This window comes from Coenobita brevimanus, chromosome 79 (genome assembly GCF_032717465.1).
Source record: "Coenobita brevimanus isolate Jiangsu-jjx chromosome 79, ASM3271746v2, whole genome shotgun sequence".
NCBI classification, from domain to species: Eukaryota; Metazoa; Arthropoda; class Malacostraca; order Decapoda; family Coenobitidae; genus Coenobita; species Coenobita brevimanus.
In genome coordinates, this window is record NC_137032.1 from 7,575,331 (window position 1) to 7,598,169 (window position 22,839).

Sequence of the window (22,839 nt, forward strand, 5' to 3'; positions counted from 1 at the left end):
CAGGGATGAGTGAGGCTGGTCACTGTCGTCTTAAATGTCAGGACCAACTTGCCTAGCCCCGGGCTCCTACACTTTTCCTGGGCCAACATAGGATTGGATGGTGGATTGGTGGATGGACTGTGTGGATTTTGACAAGCTAAAAATAACCGTCAAATAGAAGTTTAATAATGTCAAATGAGTAACTCATTTAATGTGCTTTTCTTTTGCAGGTTTTACCAATTAACAGGCACGTTAAGAAAGACTTTCGGTCGATTACTGAAAATGAGAGTTTGAATAGGTAGGCAAACGCTCACATTCTGCGTCATTTATTGAGCCCATGATGAGATGAATAATTACTTGGCAACTCTAGCTAGATGCTCTGTGCGCTCTAAACTTGGCATAAAGACTAATCTCATGTAATGGTCAAATTTGTTCAGTTAACACCCACGCCCCTGTAGTCATTCTCAGCTGATTAAAAACTATATGTTGTATGGTGGAGCAAAATATTAGAATTTTCCCGACTTTGAAAGTGCTAATGTTATAATATTAACACTCAGCTCCTGAAGCTCATTCGAAGTCAAATATTATCATCTGTTATTAGGTAGAACACATTACTGAGGTTGTCCCGTCCATGAACTAACTATTGACTAAAAAACTGTTGATCGATACACTACTTATATCTCCCAGTTTTAATGATACAGTTAATAGAGTCTAGCTAATGCTGTTAACAGTTACTGACCGTGGGCGTCCACCCGGTGGTGAGGTGGGCGGGTGTGATGGGCGTGAGGGCGAGGGCGGCGGCGTGTGTCAGGGCGTCAGGTGCCAGCTGCTTCACCACCACCGTCACGTTGGCACTCACATCACGCTGACCCCACACAGCGTCGCTCACCACAAATTGCAGCTCGTACCTGCACGACACACACAGAGGCCGGATTCACAAACTTATGATCACATTCCTCTTGCAAGTGTGATCTTTTCCGTATGGGGAACATGGAAAGTGTAAAATTTTCCCGTGACTTTCTAAAAAAATCATAGTTAAGATAGGAAATTATCGCGGCCTTTATCTCAGGAAAAACATGAACAAGAAGAATGGAGAAAGTTTTTGCTAGTCTCTTGTTTTTCCTGTAAATGAATACCTGAGCTGAGAGAGAGAGAGAGAGAGAGAGATGGTCATAAATTCGTTTGTGAATTCAGACCCAGGTACGTTAAGGACCATAGGTTTATTGGCAACAACGTACTAAAGGTGGCTACAGCACAGGCAGCACTCCTGTCCGGGTTATGTTCCAAAAATCACAACTTTTCACATTCAACGGGAACTGTGAATTGAGGAAATCTTGCAAATCAACAATGGCACTGTAATCTACATTTTAAAGAATGTAGTAAGGGTCTTGGAAAAAAAAATAAGGGCGTAAAATGGAGACACATATTGATAACTCACTGTGTACATAGGGAAGGATGTCTAGCGCTGTACTCAAGTTGAGGGAAGAAAATATAGACGGAGGAAAAAAATTATAGATGTTTGTTTTTCATGTCTCTACTGGTGGTGCAGGTAAGTTCTATAAGTATTCCCATGTGACATGATCTCGTACAACTAAAAGGGTAGCCTGATGGACCTTTCTTCCGTTTCTCCCATTCCTCCGCTTTATTTTCTCTTAACGGTTGGAGATCACGCCTTGGGGTGCATTGACAATGAGGGAGGAATCAAATTCTCCTGACGCAAATTTCTTCAGTTATGTAGACCTGGTCAAGTGGTTTCTCATTATCGCATATATTACAGTATGTCTGTTAGTTACAAACGGCTTGTGAAGAACGCGATCAGGCAAAACTATTCTTAACCCACGTTCTCGCAATGCCAGGTACTGATGCACACACACACACACACACACACACACACACACACACACACACACACACACACACACACACACCACACGCACGGCAAGGGGGGGGGATGGAGGAGGAGCACATCCGCACGTACAGTTGGGAAGAAATCATGGCCGGGTGCTGATTCGAAGAATTAAGATGTAGATTCAGGAGTTAGTATCCATAATAATATATATATATATATATATATATATATATATATATATATATATATATATATATAATATATATATATATATATATATATATATATACAGTATATCATCATCATCATCATCAGCCGTTGAGGTCCACTGCAGGACCGGCCTATCCCTACCAAAACAGGGACGATACAGCCAATGTATCTCTACCCAGTGGCTTAGGCTGTCTGGTAGAGACTGTATGTAGGGTGAGAAGTGCTTGTGAGTGTGACTGTAGTGTTGTGGCTTTGGATGTGTGTGTAGTCTGTGAACCAAGTGTAATCGGCCCGCCTTAAGCCGATTGGGTGCAAGCATACTAGTATGCGACACTGTTCAACCACAGCACCCCTTGTGTCCGCCAAAGTAGCAAGTGGCTTGGTGAACTCTTCCCAAAGTTTTTACAGCTCTGGCGGGAGGCGAACCAGCGCTCACCAGCGTGCGAAACGCACACTCTACCACTGTACCACTGAGGCTCCATATATATATATATATATATATATATATATATATATATATATATATATATATATATATATATATATATATGTGTGTGTGTGTGTGTGTGTGTGTGTGTGTGTGTGTGTGTGTGTGTGTGTGCAGAACCTCAATGGGGCAGAATGGATTGAATGAGGTGAAGTTGGGTCGGTTGGTGCGTAGAGTGAGAAGAGTAGGTGGGTGAGCAGGCAAGGTAAAGTATGTGGGCGAATTACGTGGGTTGATTGGGCGGGTGGATGTGCTTTGTTTGCGAATGGGATAATGTGTGACTTCCCGAAGGACATGGCAGGAGATGGAGTTACTACACTGGCTGAGTGGATGGGGGGAAAAACACATTTTAGGCCCATTGGGGAATAGGTCAGTTGGGTAAAAAGGTTCGTGTTTGGAATAGATCCTTATGGGAATTTATGTTCATGGGGGAATACCTCCATTGGGAAAATTGATGTAAGTGGGAACTGAGATCCAAATGGTAAAATAAGACTCCATGAGAAAATAGGTCCATGCAAGAAAATAACTCCATGCAGGGATCGATGCATTCCTATAACAAAACAGCTCCCTGCGTTGGAATGGGCCCATGAGAAAAATAGGTTCATGACAATTGGTTCATGGAGGGAAAATTGGTTCATATATGAAACAGGTCATCGCGAAAAAAAGGTCCATGGATAAAATATTACAGAGCAGGAAACAGGCCCATGGGGAAAGTAGGCAATGAGCGAAAATAGTACACTGGATGAAAATACACCCGTGGGGAAAAAATAATTCCGTAAAGGGAAAATAGGTCCAGAGGGAGAAATAAGACCATAGGGGCACGTAGGTGACTGGGTGAAAATAGGTCCATGGTGGAAAAAAGAACCATAGGGAAATACTCCATGGGGTAAAAAAAAAAAAAAAAAAAAAAAAGGTTTATGTGAGACATAGGTCCATGGAGGAAACCATGATCACGGAAGAAAATAGGTTCATGGGAGAAATGGAAGCTTTACGGATATTTAGTTCCAGATCAGAAAATTAAAGTCCAGGAACAGGAGAACAAGCCAGACTGCTATGCACATAAGCATAAAACACACACACACACACACACACACACACACATATACGAGTATATATATATATATATATATATATATATATATATATATATATATATCCACACCAAATGCTCTCAACTCTCCAACTCGAATTCTTCCCACTCCTTCTGGCACCTTGCCAAAAATCTTTCTAACAACTTTGCCTCATCATCCTTCCCTCCTCTCTTCTACTCTGATGGTTCTGTAGCTATTTCTTCTACTGATAAAGCAGATCTCTTCGCACAGACTTTCTCCTCCAATTCCACCTTAGACGATTCCGGTGCTGTTCCTCCATCACTTACCCCCTCTGACTTCCTCATGGCTGACATTAAAATTTCTTCAGCTGATGTATTTTCTGCCATCACTGTCCTCAGTACTAACAAGGCATATGGGCCTGATGGGGTCCCTCCTGTTGTTCTCAAGAACTGTGCTTCTGTGCTTACTCCCTGCCTAGGCAAACTCTTTCGCCTTTGTCTGTCAACTTGTACCTTTCCTTCTTGCTGGAAGTTTGCTCTCATTCAGCCAGTCCCAAAGAAGGGTGACCACTCCCAACCCTCCAACTATCGTCCAATTGCTTTAACGTCCTGTATTTCAAAAGTTTTCGAGTCAATTCTCATTAGAAAAATTTTAAAGCATCTTTCCTATCACAACCTTCTTTCCGATCGTCAGTACGGGTTCCGTCTGGGACGCTCCACTGGCGATCTTCTCACCTACCTTTCAGACTCCTGGTCATCCTCCTTTCGGGACTTTGGCGAAAGCTTTGCCATTGCACTTGACATCTCAAAGGCTTTCGATCGAGCCTGGCATAAGTCTTTGATTTCCAAACTGCCCTCCTGCGGTTTCTGTCCTTCTATCTGTGCCTTCATCGCTGGCTTCCTTTCTGGTCGTTCTATAGCCGCTGTTGTGACGGCCATCGTTCTTCTCCTAGATCTATCAATAGTGGTGTTCCTCAGGGCTCTGTCCTATCACCAACTCTCTTCTTTTTATTCATCAATGATCTTCTAAGCTGTACATCTAACCCTATCCACTCATACGCTGATGACTCCACCCTTCACCTTTCCATTCAGTTCTCGCAACGCCCATCTCAACAGTTACTTCAACAAACAAGAGATGAGGCTATGGCACACCTAATGTCTGACTTAGCTCGTATCTCTGACTGGGGTAAAAATAATATGGTTGTTTTTAATGCATCTAAGAATCAGTTCTTACACCTATCAACCCGACAAAATCTTCCACAGGTATACCCACTAATGTTTAATAATATTCAGCTTAATCCTGCACCATCCTTGAACATGCTTGGGGTTTCATTTACTCGGGACTTATCTTGGAAAGATCATATTATATCCCTTGTAAAATCTGCTTCCAAGAGATTGGGTGTGCTAAGTCGACTCCGCTCTTTCTTTACCCCTGCACAATTGTTCACTCTATACAGAGGTTTTATCCGCCCCTGTGTGGAGTACAACTCTCATGTGTGGGGAGGCTCCCCACATACAGCTCTTCTCAATAGGGTGGAGTCAAAGGCTTTTCGTCTCATTAACTCTCCTCCTCTTACTGACTCCCTTCAACCTTTGTCTCTTCACCGCACTGTTGCATCTTCATCTCTTTTCTATCGCTACTTTAATGGTCACTGCTCCTCTGAACTGTCTGCTTGCATTCCTCCTCCTCTACGACGGGTGCGTAGCACCCGTCTGGCAGCAAACGCTCATCCCTTTTCTGTCCAGCTCACTAATGCAAGAGTTAACCGTTACTCCTAGTCTTTCAGTTATGCAACAGGTCAACTCTGGAACTGTCTCCCTCTGTCTGTATTTCCTGCTGCCTATGATCTCCAGTCTTTCAAACGCAGTGTGTCCAGGCATCTCAAAATGATCGGATCTTGAATTTGGCTCTCTATTGTATTTTGTTTTTCTCTTGGAGGGAACTGTTACTGTGGGCTCATGGCCTTTGGTTCCTTCTTCCTCGCATTAAATATATATATATATATATATATATATATATATATATATATATATATATATATATATATATATATATATATATATATATATATATATATTAGCCGTAACAGAAGAAAGCGTTTACTGGAATATTTTGGACTACTCAGTACGAATGGAACACTGAAAAAGGACTGGGAGTACTCTCCAACCAAATTATGTTGCACACCACTGGTCTGAGATAAATCAAATCAAATGCAACTGAATGTACAGTGCATAATTCGTTGTCTAACATGGAGGGAGGGTGCGATGTGTGTTAAATCAAATGGGCATTACATAACCTCGGGTTGGACAACTATCTAGCCAGTGGTGGACAGAATCATGGCTTCTGGGTGTGCTGCACACGAGAACGGTTAACTGTCGTAAAATATGGATCCACTACTGATCTGTACGTGCCTCTCAGGATGAATCATTAGGGCAATAATGGCTGACCAATAAGAAGTATATTCTATTAACTGTTAGAAGCAATAAAGTGCAAATATTTTATGATACTGGTAAATGAGTGCATTACAAAATAAATGCCGTCCTTTAAGTCTAATTTCTTTAACTTTTCAAAACTCTAATTTCTTTAACTTTTCAAAACGATGGAATTTATTATAATTTTTCAATGACAACTTGAAAATAAATTTACTCAGCGTTGGGAAAAGCTCTCGCAGTAAATTGGTCAAATGGCCTGTAAATGAGCACCGGTGCTAAGTGAAGTATCAAGACATACTAGTACCGATTTTCATAGCATCAACATACACATTCTTTCTCATTCTTCACCCATTAACAACTAAAATTTCTACAGACTAAACAGGAACGTATGGGTTTAGCCTAAATATACTGCCTAGGTGTACCAAAGCACAGAATTGGTTACACAAGAGAGATAAATTTTTTTAATGTTACTTATAATTAGCTAAATAATATCCTCTGGTAATAAGGCAAAATACTCAAGAGCACCTATCACACCCAGAGAAAAAATAAAGTAGACAGTGTTCGGTGAATTTACTTCCTTTCATCCATAACGCTTCCTTGGGTGGACAGCCTATCACAATCAACCTATGGTGCATCCTCACCTGCCTTGTCTGATGTGGCTGGCGGCGAAGATGGTGCCGTCGTCGGGGTTGAGGGAAAAGAGCGGGTGTGGGTGGCTGGCCCAGGCGAACGTCTTGTCTTCCAGGTCCCAGTCGTCGGGGTCATCCACGAACACCCGGCCCAGCGGCGCCTCAGATCCACCACCCTAATGATACAAAATTTGGAGGGTGAAAGGCCACTGAAAACTCATTGTCCCAAAATCGCAAACACATAATAACGTGGCTGACAAGTAGGGCAAGCGAAAAAGAGAGAGAGAGAGAGAGAGAGAGAGAGAGAGAGAGAGAGAGAGAGAGAGAGAGAGAACATTCTGTAGCAAATGAATTTTGTTAATCAATATTTTCATCATTGAAGTGGCATAGGCTTATAGCCAGGTTATTAAAATCGAGATGATAAAAATGAAGACAACAAACTCCAGCTCTTTCTAAAATAATTCTTACATGACTGGGACAACTTTAGTATTCAGTCCCAACTAACGCTATTATATACAGGGAGTAGACTGTACTGCCAGTCGAGCAGAGCCGTACTCCCAAAGTAAATGGAAAGCTGGTGACAGTGAGAGCTTGAGCTCCCGTTTCATCAGCCCACGGAATTTGTTCCTGACCATCCCCCATTGCTGAACTTTTTCAGTGTTTCAGTAACACAGAGATTAGGCTAGCATACTCTCCAAGTTTCACTAACTGTCAACACCACACTACAGGCACATTGCACAATACACTTCATATTCAAAACTGAACCAAATTGGCGTCATTTAACCAAGCCTCGGAGTCCCCAGGAAGGGGACCATAAATGTCCCCACCATCCGCCCCTCTCCCGGTAACGACCCAGCGAGATGCCTGCAAACTCAGTCTCACTCACTTCTTCATTTCTGCAACATTTGTGGGCTTTCTTCTAACTTGCTGTCTGTTGAGCACCACCTCTCCTCTAAACCTCACCTTCTATTCCTAACTGAGACTCAGCTGTCTGAGGCATCTGACAGGAGACCCTTCTCTGTCTCCTACTACTTTTTCTATACTCATTTCAAGGCTAAAGGTGGTTGTTGCGTATGAGTACGTCCCAATTTATCTTGCTCTCGTGTTCCTGAACTTGATTCTTCTAAATTTTCTATTCTCTGGCTTCGGCTTTCCTGTTGTTCTCTGACTAAATATATCCGTGCTGTTCACTTATCCTCTAATTCTCCTGACAATGGAAATATTTTTGGCTATCTTATTTCTGTGATGGAACACATCCTCTCCATTTCTCCTTTCTCTGAAATCTTCATTTAAGGAGATTTCAATCTTCACACCACCTTTGGCTCTCCTCTCCTTTCACTGATCCACCTAGTGAAGAAGCCTACATCTTTTCTATCCTTAATGACCTAGCGCAGTTTGTAAAGCACCCTACCCATATCCTTGACAGCCTTGAAGAGAGTTTCAACTTACCTTACCTCTTCCTTACAAAAAATCCTTCAGAACAAGCTGTAAATTTTTCTCTCCATTGGGCTCCTCCGATAACTTTATCACCTTAACCTGCCCTATTTCTTCAGAACGGCCTGTGGACCCTCCAAAGAAACGTTGGTTATGGCTTTTTGGAGCTGCTGACTTGGGGGCCCTCAGGCAGTGCTCCTTTGATTTTCCCTGGAATGATTAATGCTTCTATGGCCCAGAGTCATCTGAATGTGCCATGAGCTTTACTGAGGTTATTCTCTTGGGCATGGAAGCATACATTCCCTTCTCATATCCTTTTACTAATGCAAAAAAAAAAAAAAAAAAAAAAACGGTTTAAACATGTTTGTTCTAATGCTGTCCATAACAAGGACAAGGCCTAAGAAAGGTACCGGAGCCAACCCGCCCCTGAATCTCATTTTTATATGTTTCTGCCCGGAAGCATGCTTTGTGTGTTCTTTGCTCTGCTGAAAAAAAAAAAATCTTCCAGTCTCAGTGCTCTGAACTCTACAACTCGAGTTTTTCCTGCCCCTTCTGGCACCTTGCCAAAAACTTTCTAACAACCTCGCCTCATCATCCTTCTCTCCTCATTCCCACTCTGATGACACTGTAGCTATTTGTTCTACTGATAACTTCGCTCAGACTTGCTCCTCCAATTCCACCTTAGACGATTTCGGTACTGTCTCTCTATCTCTTCACCACTCTGACTACCTCATGGCTGACATTAAAGTTTCTTGAATTGATGTATTTTCTGCCATAAATGGCCTCAATACTAACAAGGCATCTGGGCCTGATGGGGTCCGTCCTGTTGTCCCCACGAACTCTGCTTCTGTGCATACACCCTGCCTAGGTAAACTCTTTCGTCTTTGTCTGTCATCTAGCACCTTTCCTTCTTGCTGGAAGTTTGCTCTCATTCAGCCGGTCTCAAACAAGGGTGGCCATTCCCAGGCCTCTGACTATCGCCCAATTGCTTTAACAGTCTGTATTTCAAAAGCTTTTGAGTCTATTCTTAACCAATATGTTTATATCATCTTTCCTATCACAGCCATCTTTCTGATCGGTAGTATGGGTTCCGCCACGGATGCTCCGCTGGTGATCATCTCATCTTTTTTTAACTCCTGGTCATCCTCCTTTCGGGACTTTTGCGAAAGCTTTGCCATTGCACATGACATTTCAAAGGATTTCGATCGAGTCTGCCATAAATCTTTAATTTCCAAACAACCCTCTTACGGTTTCTAACCTTCTATTTGTGCCTTTATCTCTAGCTTCCTTTCTGGTCGTTCTGGAGCTGATGTTGTAGAAGGCCACCGTTCACTTCCTAGAGCTATCAGTAGTGATATTCCTCAGGGCTCTGCCCTATTACCAACTCTCTTCCTTTTATTCATCAATGACCTTCTAAGCTGTACCTCTAACCCTACCCACTCATACGCTGATGAATCTACCGGTCATCTTTCTATTTGCTCTCCGCAACGTCCACCACATCAGTTAGTTCAACAAACAAGGGACGAGGCTATGGCACACCTAATGTTTATCTTGCCTTATATCTCTGATTGGAGTAAAAATAACATTGTTGTTTTTAATGCATCAAAACCCCAGTTCTTTCATTTATCAATCCGACACAATCTTCCACAGGAGTACCCTCTAATTTTTAACAATTTCGAGCTGAATTCTACATCATCTTTAAAAATACCTGGGGACCCATTCTCTCGGGATCTGTCTTGGAGGGAACATATTACCTCTCTTGTAAAATCTGTTTCCAAGAGACTGGGTGTATTAAGCTGACTCCCTACCTTCATTGCCCCTGCACAGTTGCTGACTTTAGCAATGGGTTTTAGTCACCCCTGTGTAGAGTGAGTGAAACTCTCATATGTGGGGAGGCTCCCCAAACACAGCTCTTCTAAACATGATGGAGTCAAAGGTTTTTTGTCTCATAAACTCCCCTCCTCTTAGTGGCTCCCATGAAACTTTGTCTCATCGCCACACTGTTGCATCTTTTTCTTTTTTTTCTGTCGCTACTTCAATGGTCCCAGTGCTTTTTCCATGAGTCCATGCATCCCTGGAAGGTTTCAGGCATGATGGTCTTGAGCATCTGCTGCGATTCTGTCTGGATCTCCTCAATCGACGCCCTTTCACTCGTAATTTCAACTTGGGAAACAGGAAAAAATCACAGGGGGCAAGGTCAGGTGCATAGGGTAGGTGGGGAATGACTACCGAGTTAGTGGAAACCAGGAACTGCCGGACAACAATTGTGTGGGCGAGGGCACTGTCATGATGCAGGACCCAGTCCTTGCTCTTCCACTGTTCTGGACGTTTGTGGTAGATGTTCTCCCTCAGACGGTGCAAAACTTCGCAGTAAAACTTTCCGTTGACAGACTGACTTCGTGGAATGAATTCATTGTGAATAATCCCCTGGATATCGAAGAAAACGATCAACATTGACTTGACATTGCTGCGAACTTAAAGCGCTTTTTTCAGCCTCGATGAATTGGGAGACTTCCATTCCAATGACTGATGCTTTGTCTCCAGGTCATAATCATAAACTCATGATTCATCACCAGTTATGACCTTGGAGATGAGAGTCGCATCATCTCTGACATGAATCTTGAGCTTCCTGCACTCTGCAATGCGATGTGCCTTCTGCTCATCATTCAGCAGTCTTGGCACATATTTCGCAGAGATGCGTCTCATGCCCAACACTTGCGACAAAATGCGTTGCACGTCCCCGTACGACAGTCCAACGATATCACAAACATCATGGATAGTTCGTATATGATCTGCAGGAATAGCTTGATGAACATTTCCGACATTTTCCGGATGTTGTTGCCATTGACGATCGTCCAGAACGGTCATCGTCTTCAACGATCTTTCGTCCTTCCTTGAACCATTTGCACAAGAAAAATGTTCTGCTTTGGGACATGGCATTGTCGCCAAAGGCTGCTGAAGCAACTGGTGAGTTCTGCAGCCGTCTTGTTGATCTTGAAGCAGAACTTCATGCAGGTTCTTTGTTCCGTGAGGTCCGCAAATGCAAAACCGCCAAACCACCCACACAGCACATTACAATAGTAGGCATAGCTCAACAACACATCCGCTCACAGACACGGCCGGAGCCATACTGACGCACAAGGGATACTGCTGACTCCTCCTAGCGGTAAAAGACAAAACTGCAAACTGTTGACTCCCCTGTTCAACTTACTGGAACTTTTCGGTCACACCTCGTATACATACATAAATATATATATATATATATATATATATATATATATATATATATATATATATATATATATATATATATATATATATATACAGTATATACATATTGTTACGGAACAGAGAAAGATAATGTACACTTTAAGTGAGAATACGAAGAGTCACTACTGTCCCGTAAAGTTCCAGGTTCAAAACAAAAGAGTTAGGTAAAATTACAAGTTAAAGTTTAATGCTTAAATTAACAACAAAACATTCAGGACTCATAAAGATAATGTAATGGCAAATAAACAGGTTAAATATATGGTTAACTGCAATAGCCTCTATTAACACGAAATTAGCAAGAATAAATTTATCTAAGTCAGCCCTGATAAAAATGAGATACCAGATAATACTCAGTGAATGCCAGATAAATAATTACAGATACAAACTATTATCAAAAATGACTGACATAAAGAACCCCACACGAATTACAAAAACTTCACTAGGCCTACAAATTAAACTTATGCTATACAGTACAAGAAAAAATGCAACAACAGTTATACTCAAATTACACACAGCTGCTAGATGGTTGGAGATTTCTTGAGCACTCACAATAATAATATCTGTACAGGGGAGGACAGAGATGTGAACAAAATGAGGAGCAGATCTAAGTGGCAATGATGCAGAGACTGAGCTCATTATATAGGGGCCAGCAGAGCCTGATACAACTTGTAAGCAGGACGCGCAAATGAAGCCATGGGGACAAAGAGCTGATAATCCCGCTCTAAGCAACAGAGAGAACGACTTACTCTACTATAACGGTAGAAGGGGGAACTGAGGCAGAACACGCTCGTGATCAAACATGCAGCATACTGAGCGTTAAAATTACACAAAGGATGATGAAATCATAGGCTATGTAACACCTCCCCACAAAGAAAAAGAAATTTACAAAGGAAATTTCTTATTACTCTAAAACAATCTGTCTAAAGTCTGGATAAGCAATCTGCAATAACATTTTCTTTCCCCTTGACATGTTGTATGTCTAATGAATACTCCTGAAGAAGTAGACTCCATCTTGTCAATCTCTGATTTTTATCTTTAAACTTACTAAGGAATTTCAGTGGGTTGTGATCGGTATAAATGACTATGGGGTCAAAACCAGAACACAAATAAAATGAAAACTGCTGTAAACCCAAAATCAAGGCCAAAAGCTCTTTCTCAATAGTGGAGTAGTTCTTTTGAGGTGGAGTGAACTTCTTACTGTAATAAGATACAGGATGTTCAATACCCTGATCATCCTCTTGCAGCAAAACAGCCCCAGCTCCTGTATCACTTGCATCAACAGCCATCTTAAAAGGCTTAGCAAAATTTGGAGTAGCGAGCACTGGCTGACTTAATAGAATAGCTTTAAGTTTGTTGAAAGAGGATTCACAGTTATCGGTCCAGACAAATTTAACTCCCTTTTTCAGTAGGTCTGTAAGTGGTGATACAAGAATAGAAAAGTTAAGAACAATTCTCCTGTAATAACCTACCATTCCCAAAAATCTTTGTAGCTCTTTCCTACTTTTAGGTCTGGGAAGATCACTTATAACCTGAACCTTAGCTCCTGGTGGTGCAACATGTCCATCACCAATTACATACCCAAGGTACTGAACTTTAGCTTGACCAAACTCACACTTTGATAAATTAGCTACAAGATTAGCATGAACTAAACGGTCAAGAAATTTACTGACATGGCATAGGTGATCTTTCCAGTTGTCACTGAAGATTAATACATCATCAATATAAACAACACACCCTGCCAAACCCTCTGTTACAACATTCATGAGCTTCTGAAATGTGGCTGGTGCATTCTTCATACCATACGGCATTACAGAACATGCAAAAGCCTTTCCTAGTGTTACAAAACATGAGATCTCCCTAGCACGTTCAGTCATAGGTACTTGCCAGTATCCCTTTAACAAATCAAACTTACTTATGTACCTAGCCTTTCCGATCTTGTCTATGCAATCTTCCACACGAGGGAGAGGGTAAGTGTCTGTTTTAGTTATCTCATTAACACGTCTGTAGTCGATGCAAAGCCTCTGTGACCCACCTGGCTTAGGGACCAGAGTGACAGGAGAACTCCACTCGCTCTGACAGGGCTCAATCATCTTGTGGTCCAACAGGTAGCCAAGCTCCTTCTGGATGAGAGGAACTTTCACTGGGTTCACACGGTAAGGAGGCAGTTTAATTGGCTTTGCGTCTCCAACATCGACATCATGCATCAACACAGTGGTTCTTCCTGGAGTAGCACGGAACACTTGCGGGTACTCCTGCAGTAATGCCGAAAATTCCTGCCTTTCCTTGGGAGGTAGATGAGAAAGCTTAGTCTGGAGATCATTCATGATATCAGGATTCTTCCCCAAACTATCACTCAGGCTCATACTGCATGGGAGAGCTTCACTTGCAGACTCGGGTGGAACAGCTACAGTGCAGACTGGATTATTTTCGTCCCGCCTGTGATATAACTTTAGCATGTTGATGTGACATAGTTGCTTGCTCTTTCTACGATCTGGCGTGGCGATGACATAGCTGACATCACTGAGTTTCCTCTCCACGAAATAAGGACCACTAAACTTGGCTTGAAGAGGTTGCCCATGAACTGGTAGCAGAATCAAAACCTGATCTCCTGGCTGAAAGTGGCGTAACCTGGACTTCTTGTCATACCAAGTCTTCGTCTTCTCCTGAGCAGCTCCTAAATTCTCTCTCGCCAGCTGTAAAGCAGTGGACAGCCGTTCTTTGAACTTCATCACATACTCCAGCAGGTTGACGTCATCTTCCTCCGACAGCCAGCATTCCTTGAGTAACTTAAGGGGTCCTCTTACTTCATGGCCAAACAGTAGTTCAAAAGGTGAGAAGCCCAGTGATTCATTTGGAGATTCTCTTGCGGCAAATACAACAAATGGAAGACCTTTGTCCCAGTCTTTCTGGTGTTCCAAACAGTATTTCTTCAGCATCGATTTGAGTGTTTGATGATATCTCTCCAACGCTCCTTGGGTCTGGGGATGGTAAGCTGAAGACGTGATCTGAGTGATGCCCAACTCTTTCAGAGACTGCTTGAAAACATTTGACATGAAATTACTTCCTCGGTCTGACTGTACCTCCTTAGGCAGACCAAACTTTGTGAAGAACCCTAGCATTTCCTTAACCACGTTCTTTGCTGAGATATTTCTAAGTGGAATGGCTTCAGGATAACGAGTAGCCATATCAATCATGGTCAACACATAAGAAAATCCTGAAGAAGTCTTAGGAAGAGGGCCCACAATATCCACCAACACACGGGTGAAAGGCGCCTCAAAAGGAGGAATGGGAACTAGAGGTGCAACCTTTTCGGTCTGATTACACTTCCCCACAACTTGACAGGTGTGACAAGACTTACAATACCAGGAAACATCCCTGAAGATACCTGGCCAGTAGAAGTGTTTCAAAATGCGTGCCACAGTCTTCCTCACTCCAAGGTGTCCTGCCAAACTGGTATCATGAGCCACTCGAATGATATCCTGCCTACAAACACGAGGGATGACAACTTGATGTACAACCTCCCATTCACAGTCGGCTGATGCTGTTGGGGGTCTCCACTTCCTCATAAGTACTCCTGACTTTACATAATAACAAGTAGAAGCACCGGCTGACTCTTCTTCACTGTAAGCAGAGTTAGCTAGACCTTTCAACTCAGGGTCAGCAACCTGCAACTCAACCAACTCTTGACGAGACAAATTATCAACACTACGGGGTACTGCCTCATCTGGTGAGTGGTCCAAATTAGCAAGAAAAGTGTCAGCTAGGATAACATCATCATCATCATTATCCTCTAAATCACCAGTAACTTTAGACTTAGCCCTAGTGACAGCACATGCAGGGAACACATCAGGGACATCACAATCCTGGGACGCAGCCACTGGCTCACTAGACAACTGAGGAGCTGGACACACTTGACTTCCACCAATATCATTTCCAAGTAAGAAAGTTACACCTGACATTGGGAGTGTCTCAACCAACCCAACCATAACAGAACCATTAACAAAACCAGACTCTAAATTCACTCTGCACAGAGGAACAGAGAAGTAATTATTCCCTACACCTTGTAAGATTACAGTTTCATCAGAGGAATTAAAATTAGAGCCTAGAACACTGGTCAGCATAAGGGATTGGCAAGCACCTGTATCACGATATATTTTAACTGATTTCCTGTCATTACTGTCCAGAGGACTGACAAAACCATCAGACAGGAAATTAGCACATGAATTCTTGAGAGTGTCACCCACGTTACTGCTCAAAAGAGGAGCTCCATCATGAGAATTTAAGTTACCCCTCAAAGCAGGTTCAGTTAACTCAGTTAAAGAATTCTGGGAACTCTCAAGAGTGGACACTAGACCAGTTGACTGAATATTTAAAAGACTCCTTTTTGTTCACATCACGCTGTCTCCTGAAACATCTCTCCGTAGTATGACCAAGCTTACTACAATAAGTACATTTACTTTTCTGAAATCTAGAGGTGAAGCTGGTATTTACTTCCTGAGAAACATCATCCTTATTCTCTTTCCTGTTACCTGTACTCTGAGTAGAGGCAACGTACTTACTCTCAGCTTTCCCTTTTTCTCTAGAATATCTCTTGTGAGTGAGAACATACTCATCAGCTAAAACTGCAGCATCAGACAAATTATCTATTCTTTTCTCATCAAGATATAGGCTTACATCTTTATAAATACACCTTTTGAAGTCCTCCAGCAAAATCATCTGCTTAAATTTGTCAAAATCAGAATCCACATTCTTAGAATTTAACCACTGCTCCAACAAATCTTCTTTGATTTTTGCATACTCAACATGGGATTGCTTATCTTGCTTGTAAGTTGTCCTAAATTTTACTCTATAAGCTTCAGGAACAAGCTCATAGGCCTTAAGAATCAAGCTCTTAACTACATCATAATTATCAGACTGATCCTGAGGCAAAGATGCATAAGTTACTTGAGCTTTACCGGTGAGAACAGTTTGAAGGAGTACTGGCCAATACTCCTTAGGCCAATTAAAACCTGTAGCTACCCTCTCAAACAACTGAAAATACTTAGTTAAATCAGATTCATTAAAAGGAGGGACAAGTTTAACATTTTTAGCCACATCAAAATCATCAGAGCTAGATGATCCAGTTCCACCTTGTTTCATGCGATACTCATGGTCTGCCTGAATCCTAGCAAGTTCAACTTGTGCGTGAAACTCAGCCTCCTTAACATCAGCCTCCTTAGCACGTGCTTGAAATTCAGCTTCCTTCACACGAGCCTCCTGCAGGGCTAGCTGTAACTTAGCTAATTCAATCTGCGTTTGCTCATTTGGAGGAGTTACATTAAACAAGCTTTTATTAATCATGCCAACAATTTGATCTTTAGAATGATGAGAGTGAACTGCAATTCCCAATTGTTGAGCAACAAGCTTAAGTTCATTCTTTGTTCTGTTTTCTATATCACACACTGTTTGCACATTTGACAAAAAAATCTTTGGCTTCATCAAGTTTAGAAATAGTAGCCATCATGAATATATCACAGTCACAAAATATCAAACAATATCCTTATGATAATATCCTGAATATCCTGATATGAGGTCGCCAAATTTATGTTACGGAACAGAGAAAGATAATGTACACTTTAAGTGAGAATACGAAGAGTCACTACTGTCCCGTAAAGTTCCAGGTTCAAAACAAAAGAGTTAGGTAAAATTACAAGTTAAAGTTTAATGCTTAAATTAACAACAAAACATTCAGGACTCATAAAGATAATGTAATGGCAAATAAACAGGTTAAATATATGGTTAACTGCAATAGCCTCTATTAACACGAAATTAGCAAGAATAAATTTATCTAAGTCAGCCCTGATAAAAATGAGATACCAGATAATACTCAGTGAATGCCAGATAAATAATTACAGATACAAACTATTATCAAAAATGACTGACATAAAGAACCCTACACGAATTACAAAAACTTCACTAGGCCTACAAATTAAACTTATGCTATACAGTACAAGACAAATGCAACAACAGTTATACTCAAATTACACACAGCTGCTAGATGGTTGGAGATTTCTTGAGCACTCACAATAATAATATCTGTACAGGGGAGGACAGAGATGTGAACAAAATGAGGAGCAGATCTAAGTGGCAATGATGCAGAGACTGAGCTCATTATATAGGGGCCAGCAGAGCCTGATACAACTTGTAAGCAGGACGCGCAAATGAAGCCATGGGGACAAAGAGCTGATAATCCCGCTCTAAGCAACAGAGAGAACGACTTACTCTACTATAACGGTAGAAGGGGGAACTGAGGCAGAACACGCTCGTGATCAAACATGCAGCATACTGAGCGTTAAAATTACACAAAGGATGATGAAATCATAGGCTATGTAACAATATATATATATTTATCTATCTATATATATATATCTATATATATATATATATATATATATATATATATATGTATATATATATATATATATATATATATATATATATATATATATATATATATATATATATTATGCGAAGAAGAAGGAACCAAAGGCCATGAGCCCGCAGTAACAATTCCCTCCAAGAGAAAAACAAAACACAATAGAGAGCCAAAATCAAGATCCGATCATTTTGAGATGCCTGGACACACTGCGTTTGAAAGACTGGAGATCATAGGCAGCAGGAAATACAGACAGAGGGAGACAGTTCCAGAGCTGACCTGTTGCATAAATGAAAGACTGGGAGTAACGGTTAACTCTTGCATTAGAGAGTTGGACAGAAAAGGGGTGAGAGTTTGCTGCCAGATGGGTGCTACGCGCCCGTCGTAGAGATGGAGGAATGCACGCAGACAGTTCAGAGGAGCAGTGACCATTAAAGTAGCGATAGAAAAGAGATAAAGATGCAACAGTGCGGTGAAGAGACAGAGGTTGAAGGGAGTCAGTAAGAGGAGAGTTAATGAGACGAAAAGCCTTTGACTCCACTCTATTCAGAAGAGCTGTATGTGGGGAGCCTCCCCACACATGAGAGTTGTACTCCACACAGGGGCGGATAAAACCCCTGTATAGAGTCAACAATTGTGCAGGGGTAAAGAAAGAGCGGAGTCGGCTTAGCACACCCAATCTCTTGGAAGCAGATTTTACAAGAGATGTAATATGATCTTTCCAAGATAAGTTCCGAGTAAATGAAACCCCAAGCATGTTCAAGGATGATGCAGGATTAAGCTGAATATTATTAAACATTAGTGGGTATACCTGTGGAAGATTTTGTCGGGTTGATAGGTGTAAGAACTGAGTCTTAGATGCATTAAAGACGACCATATTATTTTTACCCCAGTCAGAGATACGAGCCAAGTCAGACATTAGGTGTGCCATAGCCTCATCCCTTGTTTGTTGAAGTAACTGTTGAGATGGGCGTTGCGGGAACCGAATGGAAAGGTGAAGGGTGGAGTCATCAGCGTATGAGTGGATAGGGTTAGATATACAGCTTAGAAGGTCATTGATGAATAAAAGGAAGAGAGTTGGTGATAGGACAGAGCCCTGAGGAACAACGCTGTTGATAGATCTAGGAGAAGAACGATGGCCGTCTACAACAGCGGCTATAGAACGACCAGAAAGGAAGCTAGCGATGAAGGCACAGATAGAAGGATAGAAACCGTAGGAAAGCAGTTTGGAAATTAAAGATTTATGCCAGACTCGATCGAAAGCCTTTGAGATGTCAAGTGCAATGGCAAAGCTTTCGCCAAAGTCCCGAAAGGAGGATGACCAGGAGTCTGAAAGGTAGGTGAGAAGATAGCCAGTGGAGCGTCCCTGACAGAACCCATACTGACGATTGGAAAGAAGGTTGTGATAGGAAAGATGCCTTAAAATTTTTCTATTAAGAATTGATTCGAAAACTTTTGAAATACAGGACGTTAAAGCAATTGGACGATAGTTGGAGGGTTGGGAGTGGTCACCCTTCTTTGGGACTGGCTGAATGAGAGCAAACTTCCAGCAAGAAGGAAAGGTACAAGTTGACAGACAAAGGCGAAAGAGTTTGCCTAGGCAGGGTGTAAGCACAGAAGCACAGTTCTTGAGAACAACAGGAGGGACCCCATCAGGCCCATATGCCTTATTAGTACTGAGGCCAGTGATGGCAGAAAATACATCCAATGAAGAAATTTTAATGTCAGCCATGAGGAAGTCAGAGGGGGTAAGTGATGGAGGAACAGCACCGGAATCGTCTAAGGTGGAATTGGAGGAGAAAGTCTGTGCGAATAGATCTGCTTTATCAGTAGAAGAAATAGCTACAGAACCATCAGAGTAGAAAAGAGGAGGGAAGGATGATGAGGTAAAGTTGTTAGAAAGATTTTTGGCAAGGTGCCAGAAGGAGCGGGAAGAATTCGAGTTGGAGAGTTGAGAGCATTTAGTATGGATGAAATTATTTTTAGTAGAGCGAAGAACAGACTTAGCACGATTCCGGGCAGAGACGTAAAGATGATGTGATTCAGGGGTGGGTTGGTGCTGGTACCTTTTATAGGTCCGCTCCTTGTTGCAGACAGCATTAGAACAAGCGTGATTAAACCAAGGCTTTCTTGCGTTAGTCAAAGGACATGAGAAAGGAATGTATGCTTCCATGCCCGACAGAATAACCTCCGTAATGCGCAAGGCACATTCAGATGGCTCACGGCCATGGAAGCAATAATCATTCCATGGAAAATCAAAGAAGTACTGCCCGAGGGCCTCCCAGTCCGCGGCTCCAAAATGCCACAGACGACGTTTCCCTGGAGGGTCCACAAGCCGTACCGGAGTGATAGGACAGGTTAAGGTAATAAGGTTGTGATCAGAGGAGCCCAACGGAGAGAAAAGATTAACAGAGTAAGCAGAAGCATTAGTTGTAAGGAAGAGGTCAAGTATGTTGGAGCTCTCTCCAAGGCGGTCAGGGATACGGGTAGGGTGCTGTACAAGCTGCTCTAGGTCATTAAGGATAGAAAAGATGTAGGCTTGTTCACCAGGTGGATCCGTGAAAGGAGAGGAGAGCCAAAGGTGGTGGTGAACATTGAAATCTCCAAGAATGGAGATTTCAGAGAAAGGAGAAATGGACAGAATGTGTTCCATCGTAGAAGTAAGATAGTCGAAGAATTTTTGATAGTCAGTAGAATTAGGGGATAAGTAAACAGCACAGATATATTTAGTCAGAGAATGACAGGAAAGCCGAAGCCAGAGTGTGGAGAATTCAGAAGAATCAAGTTCAGGAACACGAGAGCAAGATAAGTCGTTGCGTATGTATACACAACAGCCACCTTTGGCTTTGAAATGAGTATAGAGAAAGTAGGAGGATACAGAAAAGGGTTTGCTGTCAGTTGCCTAAGACAGCTGAGTCTCCGTTAGAAAAAGAAGGTGAGGTTTAGAGGAGGAGAGGTGGTGCTCAACAGAGCGAAAGTTAGAGGAAAGGCCGCGAATGTTGCAGAAATGAAGAAGAAGAGAGTCAGACAGTGGTTCCAGGCACCTCGAGTCGTCACCGGGAGAGGGGCGGACGGTGGGGGCATTTATGGTCCCCCCCCCTGGGGACTCCGAGGCTAGATTAAAAGACGCCATTTTTGTTGAATTTAGAATAGGAAGTGTAGTGTGTACTGTGCATGTAGTTTGGTGTAGATAGTTAGAGAAATTTGTACTGGAGAGCATGCTGGCCTACTCTCTGTGTAAGTGAGACACTGAAAAAGTTCAGCAAAGGGGGATGGTCAGGAACTAGTCCTGAGGGCTGATGAAACGGGAACTCCAGCACTCCCTGTCATCAGCTTTCCATCCACCTCGGGAGTACTGCCCTGCTCGACTGGTGCTATATATATATGTATATATATATATATATATATATATATATATATATATATATATATATTGCCAGACGCCTCAATCCCGTAGGGGTGGCCACAAACAAATCGCCTCCACGTCGCCCTGTCCCCCGCCATTTCACTGTCGTGCTTCCAACTCACACCCTTCTCTCTCATATACCTCTCCACCACATCCCTCCATCTCATCCTCGGCCTCCCCCTCCCTCTCACCCCCTCCACCTCACTCACATACACTCTCCTCTTCAGTCTTTCACCCTCCATTCTCTCCACATGGCCAAACCACCTCAGTGTGTTCCTCCTAACGCTTCCTATCACATCCACATCCACACCACAACGCTCCTTTATATCCTCATTTGTCAGCCTGTCTCTCCGTGTGACTCCACAGGCTCTTCTTAAATAACTCATTTCTACTGCTCTCACTCTTGACTTGTGTCCTTCCAACAACGTCCAAGCTTCACATCCATACGTTAGAGTTGGTATCACAACTGTGTCATGTAGTAACTTTTTCACTTCCATGGTCACTTCCCTGTTTCTTATTACTGCTTTCAAGGAACCAGCAACCTTTCTTCCTTGTTGTACCCATGCAAGCACATCACCCTCCAAACTTCCATCCTTACTCATCACACTACCCAAGTACTTAAATGTACTCACATTTTCCATTTCCTCACCATCCAACCTCACTATACATTGACTGACTTCACCTCTCTCAAAGACCATCACTTTACTCTTCCCTACATTCACCTTTAAATTTCGTTTCTTACACACTCTCCCGAACTAATCCACCAAGCCTTGCAGCTACCCTTCGTTTTCACTTAACAACACAGTATCATCTGCATTCCAAACACAACCCTCTCTTACAAGGGCCACTCCAACATCCACTGCCCTACCTAGTACCTCTTTTATTACCCCATCCATGTACAGATTGAACAACCATGGAGACATGACACATCCCTGTTTCAACCCAACCTTCAAAGAGAAAAATTCACTCAGTTCACCACCCACATGCACTGCAGCCTTAGCATCATCATACATACTCTTCACAGCATTCAACAACTTCCCATCTACTCCATAATTATATTCTTAATACCTTCAACAATCCTTGTCTATCCACCCTGTCATATGCCTTCTCCAAATCCATGAAAGCCACATACAACTTCTTTCCCTTTTCTAGAAACTTTTCCACTAAAGATCTAAGAATGAATATCTAATCTACACAACCTCTTCCCTTCCTAAAGCCTCCCTATTCTTCTCCAACTAATTCCTCTGTTCTTTCTGTAACTCTCAATAAATATCCTACCATACAATTTTCCTATTACACTAAGAAGACAAATGCCCCTGTGATTACCACACACGTCATTTTCTCCCTTTCCTTTGTACAAGCGAATGATTATACCTGACGTCCAATCCTCCGTGACTCTACCTTCCTCCCAGGCCAATCTGCACAGCTTTCATATCCATTCTACTACTATCTCTCCCCCAAGCTTCATCATTTCACCACACACTCCATTAATTCCAGGGGTTTTCCCCAATTTTACTTTCTTCATTGCTTCCACAACTTCTATCCTACTGATTTCTTCCTGTCTTCTCACCTCCCTCCTTCTCCCATCCATTCCCCAGCCACTTATACTCTCATTACTTCCATCCTCTATGTTCAACAATTCCTTACGGTGTTCTCTCCATCATCTCACTTTTTCT

At 42.2% G+C, this 22,839-nt stretch overlaps 1 protein-coding gene across 1 annotated transcript in view; it reads right to left on the minus strand.

Moving 5' to 3' along the window:
- The window catches only part of LOC145408996 (putative neural-cadherin 2), a 364,003-nt gene that overhangs the window by 137,806 nt on the left and 203,358 nt on the right, over positions 1-22,839 (minus strand). Inside the window, exons 13-14 of the mRNA XM_080279567.1 lie at positions 6,651-6,814; positions 719-887 (exon numbers count right to left, since the gene is read on the minus strand). Coding sequence (XP_080135693.1) covers positions 719-887; positions 6,651-6,814 — 333 coding nt within the window. The remainder of the gene's footprint in view (positions 1-718; positions 888-6,650; positions 6,815-22,839) is intronic.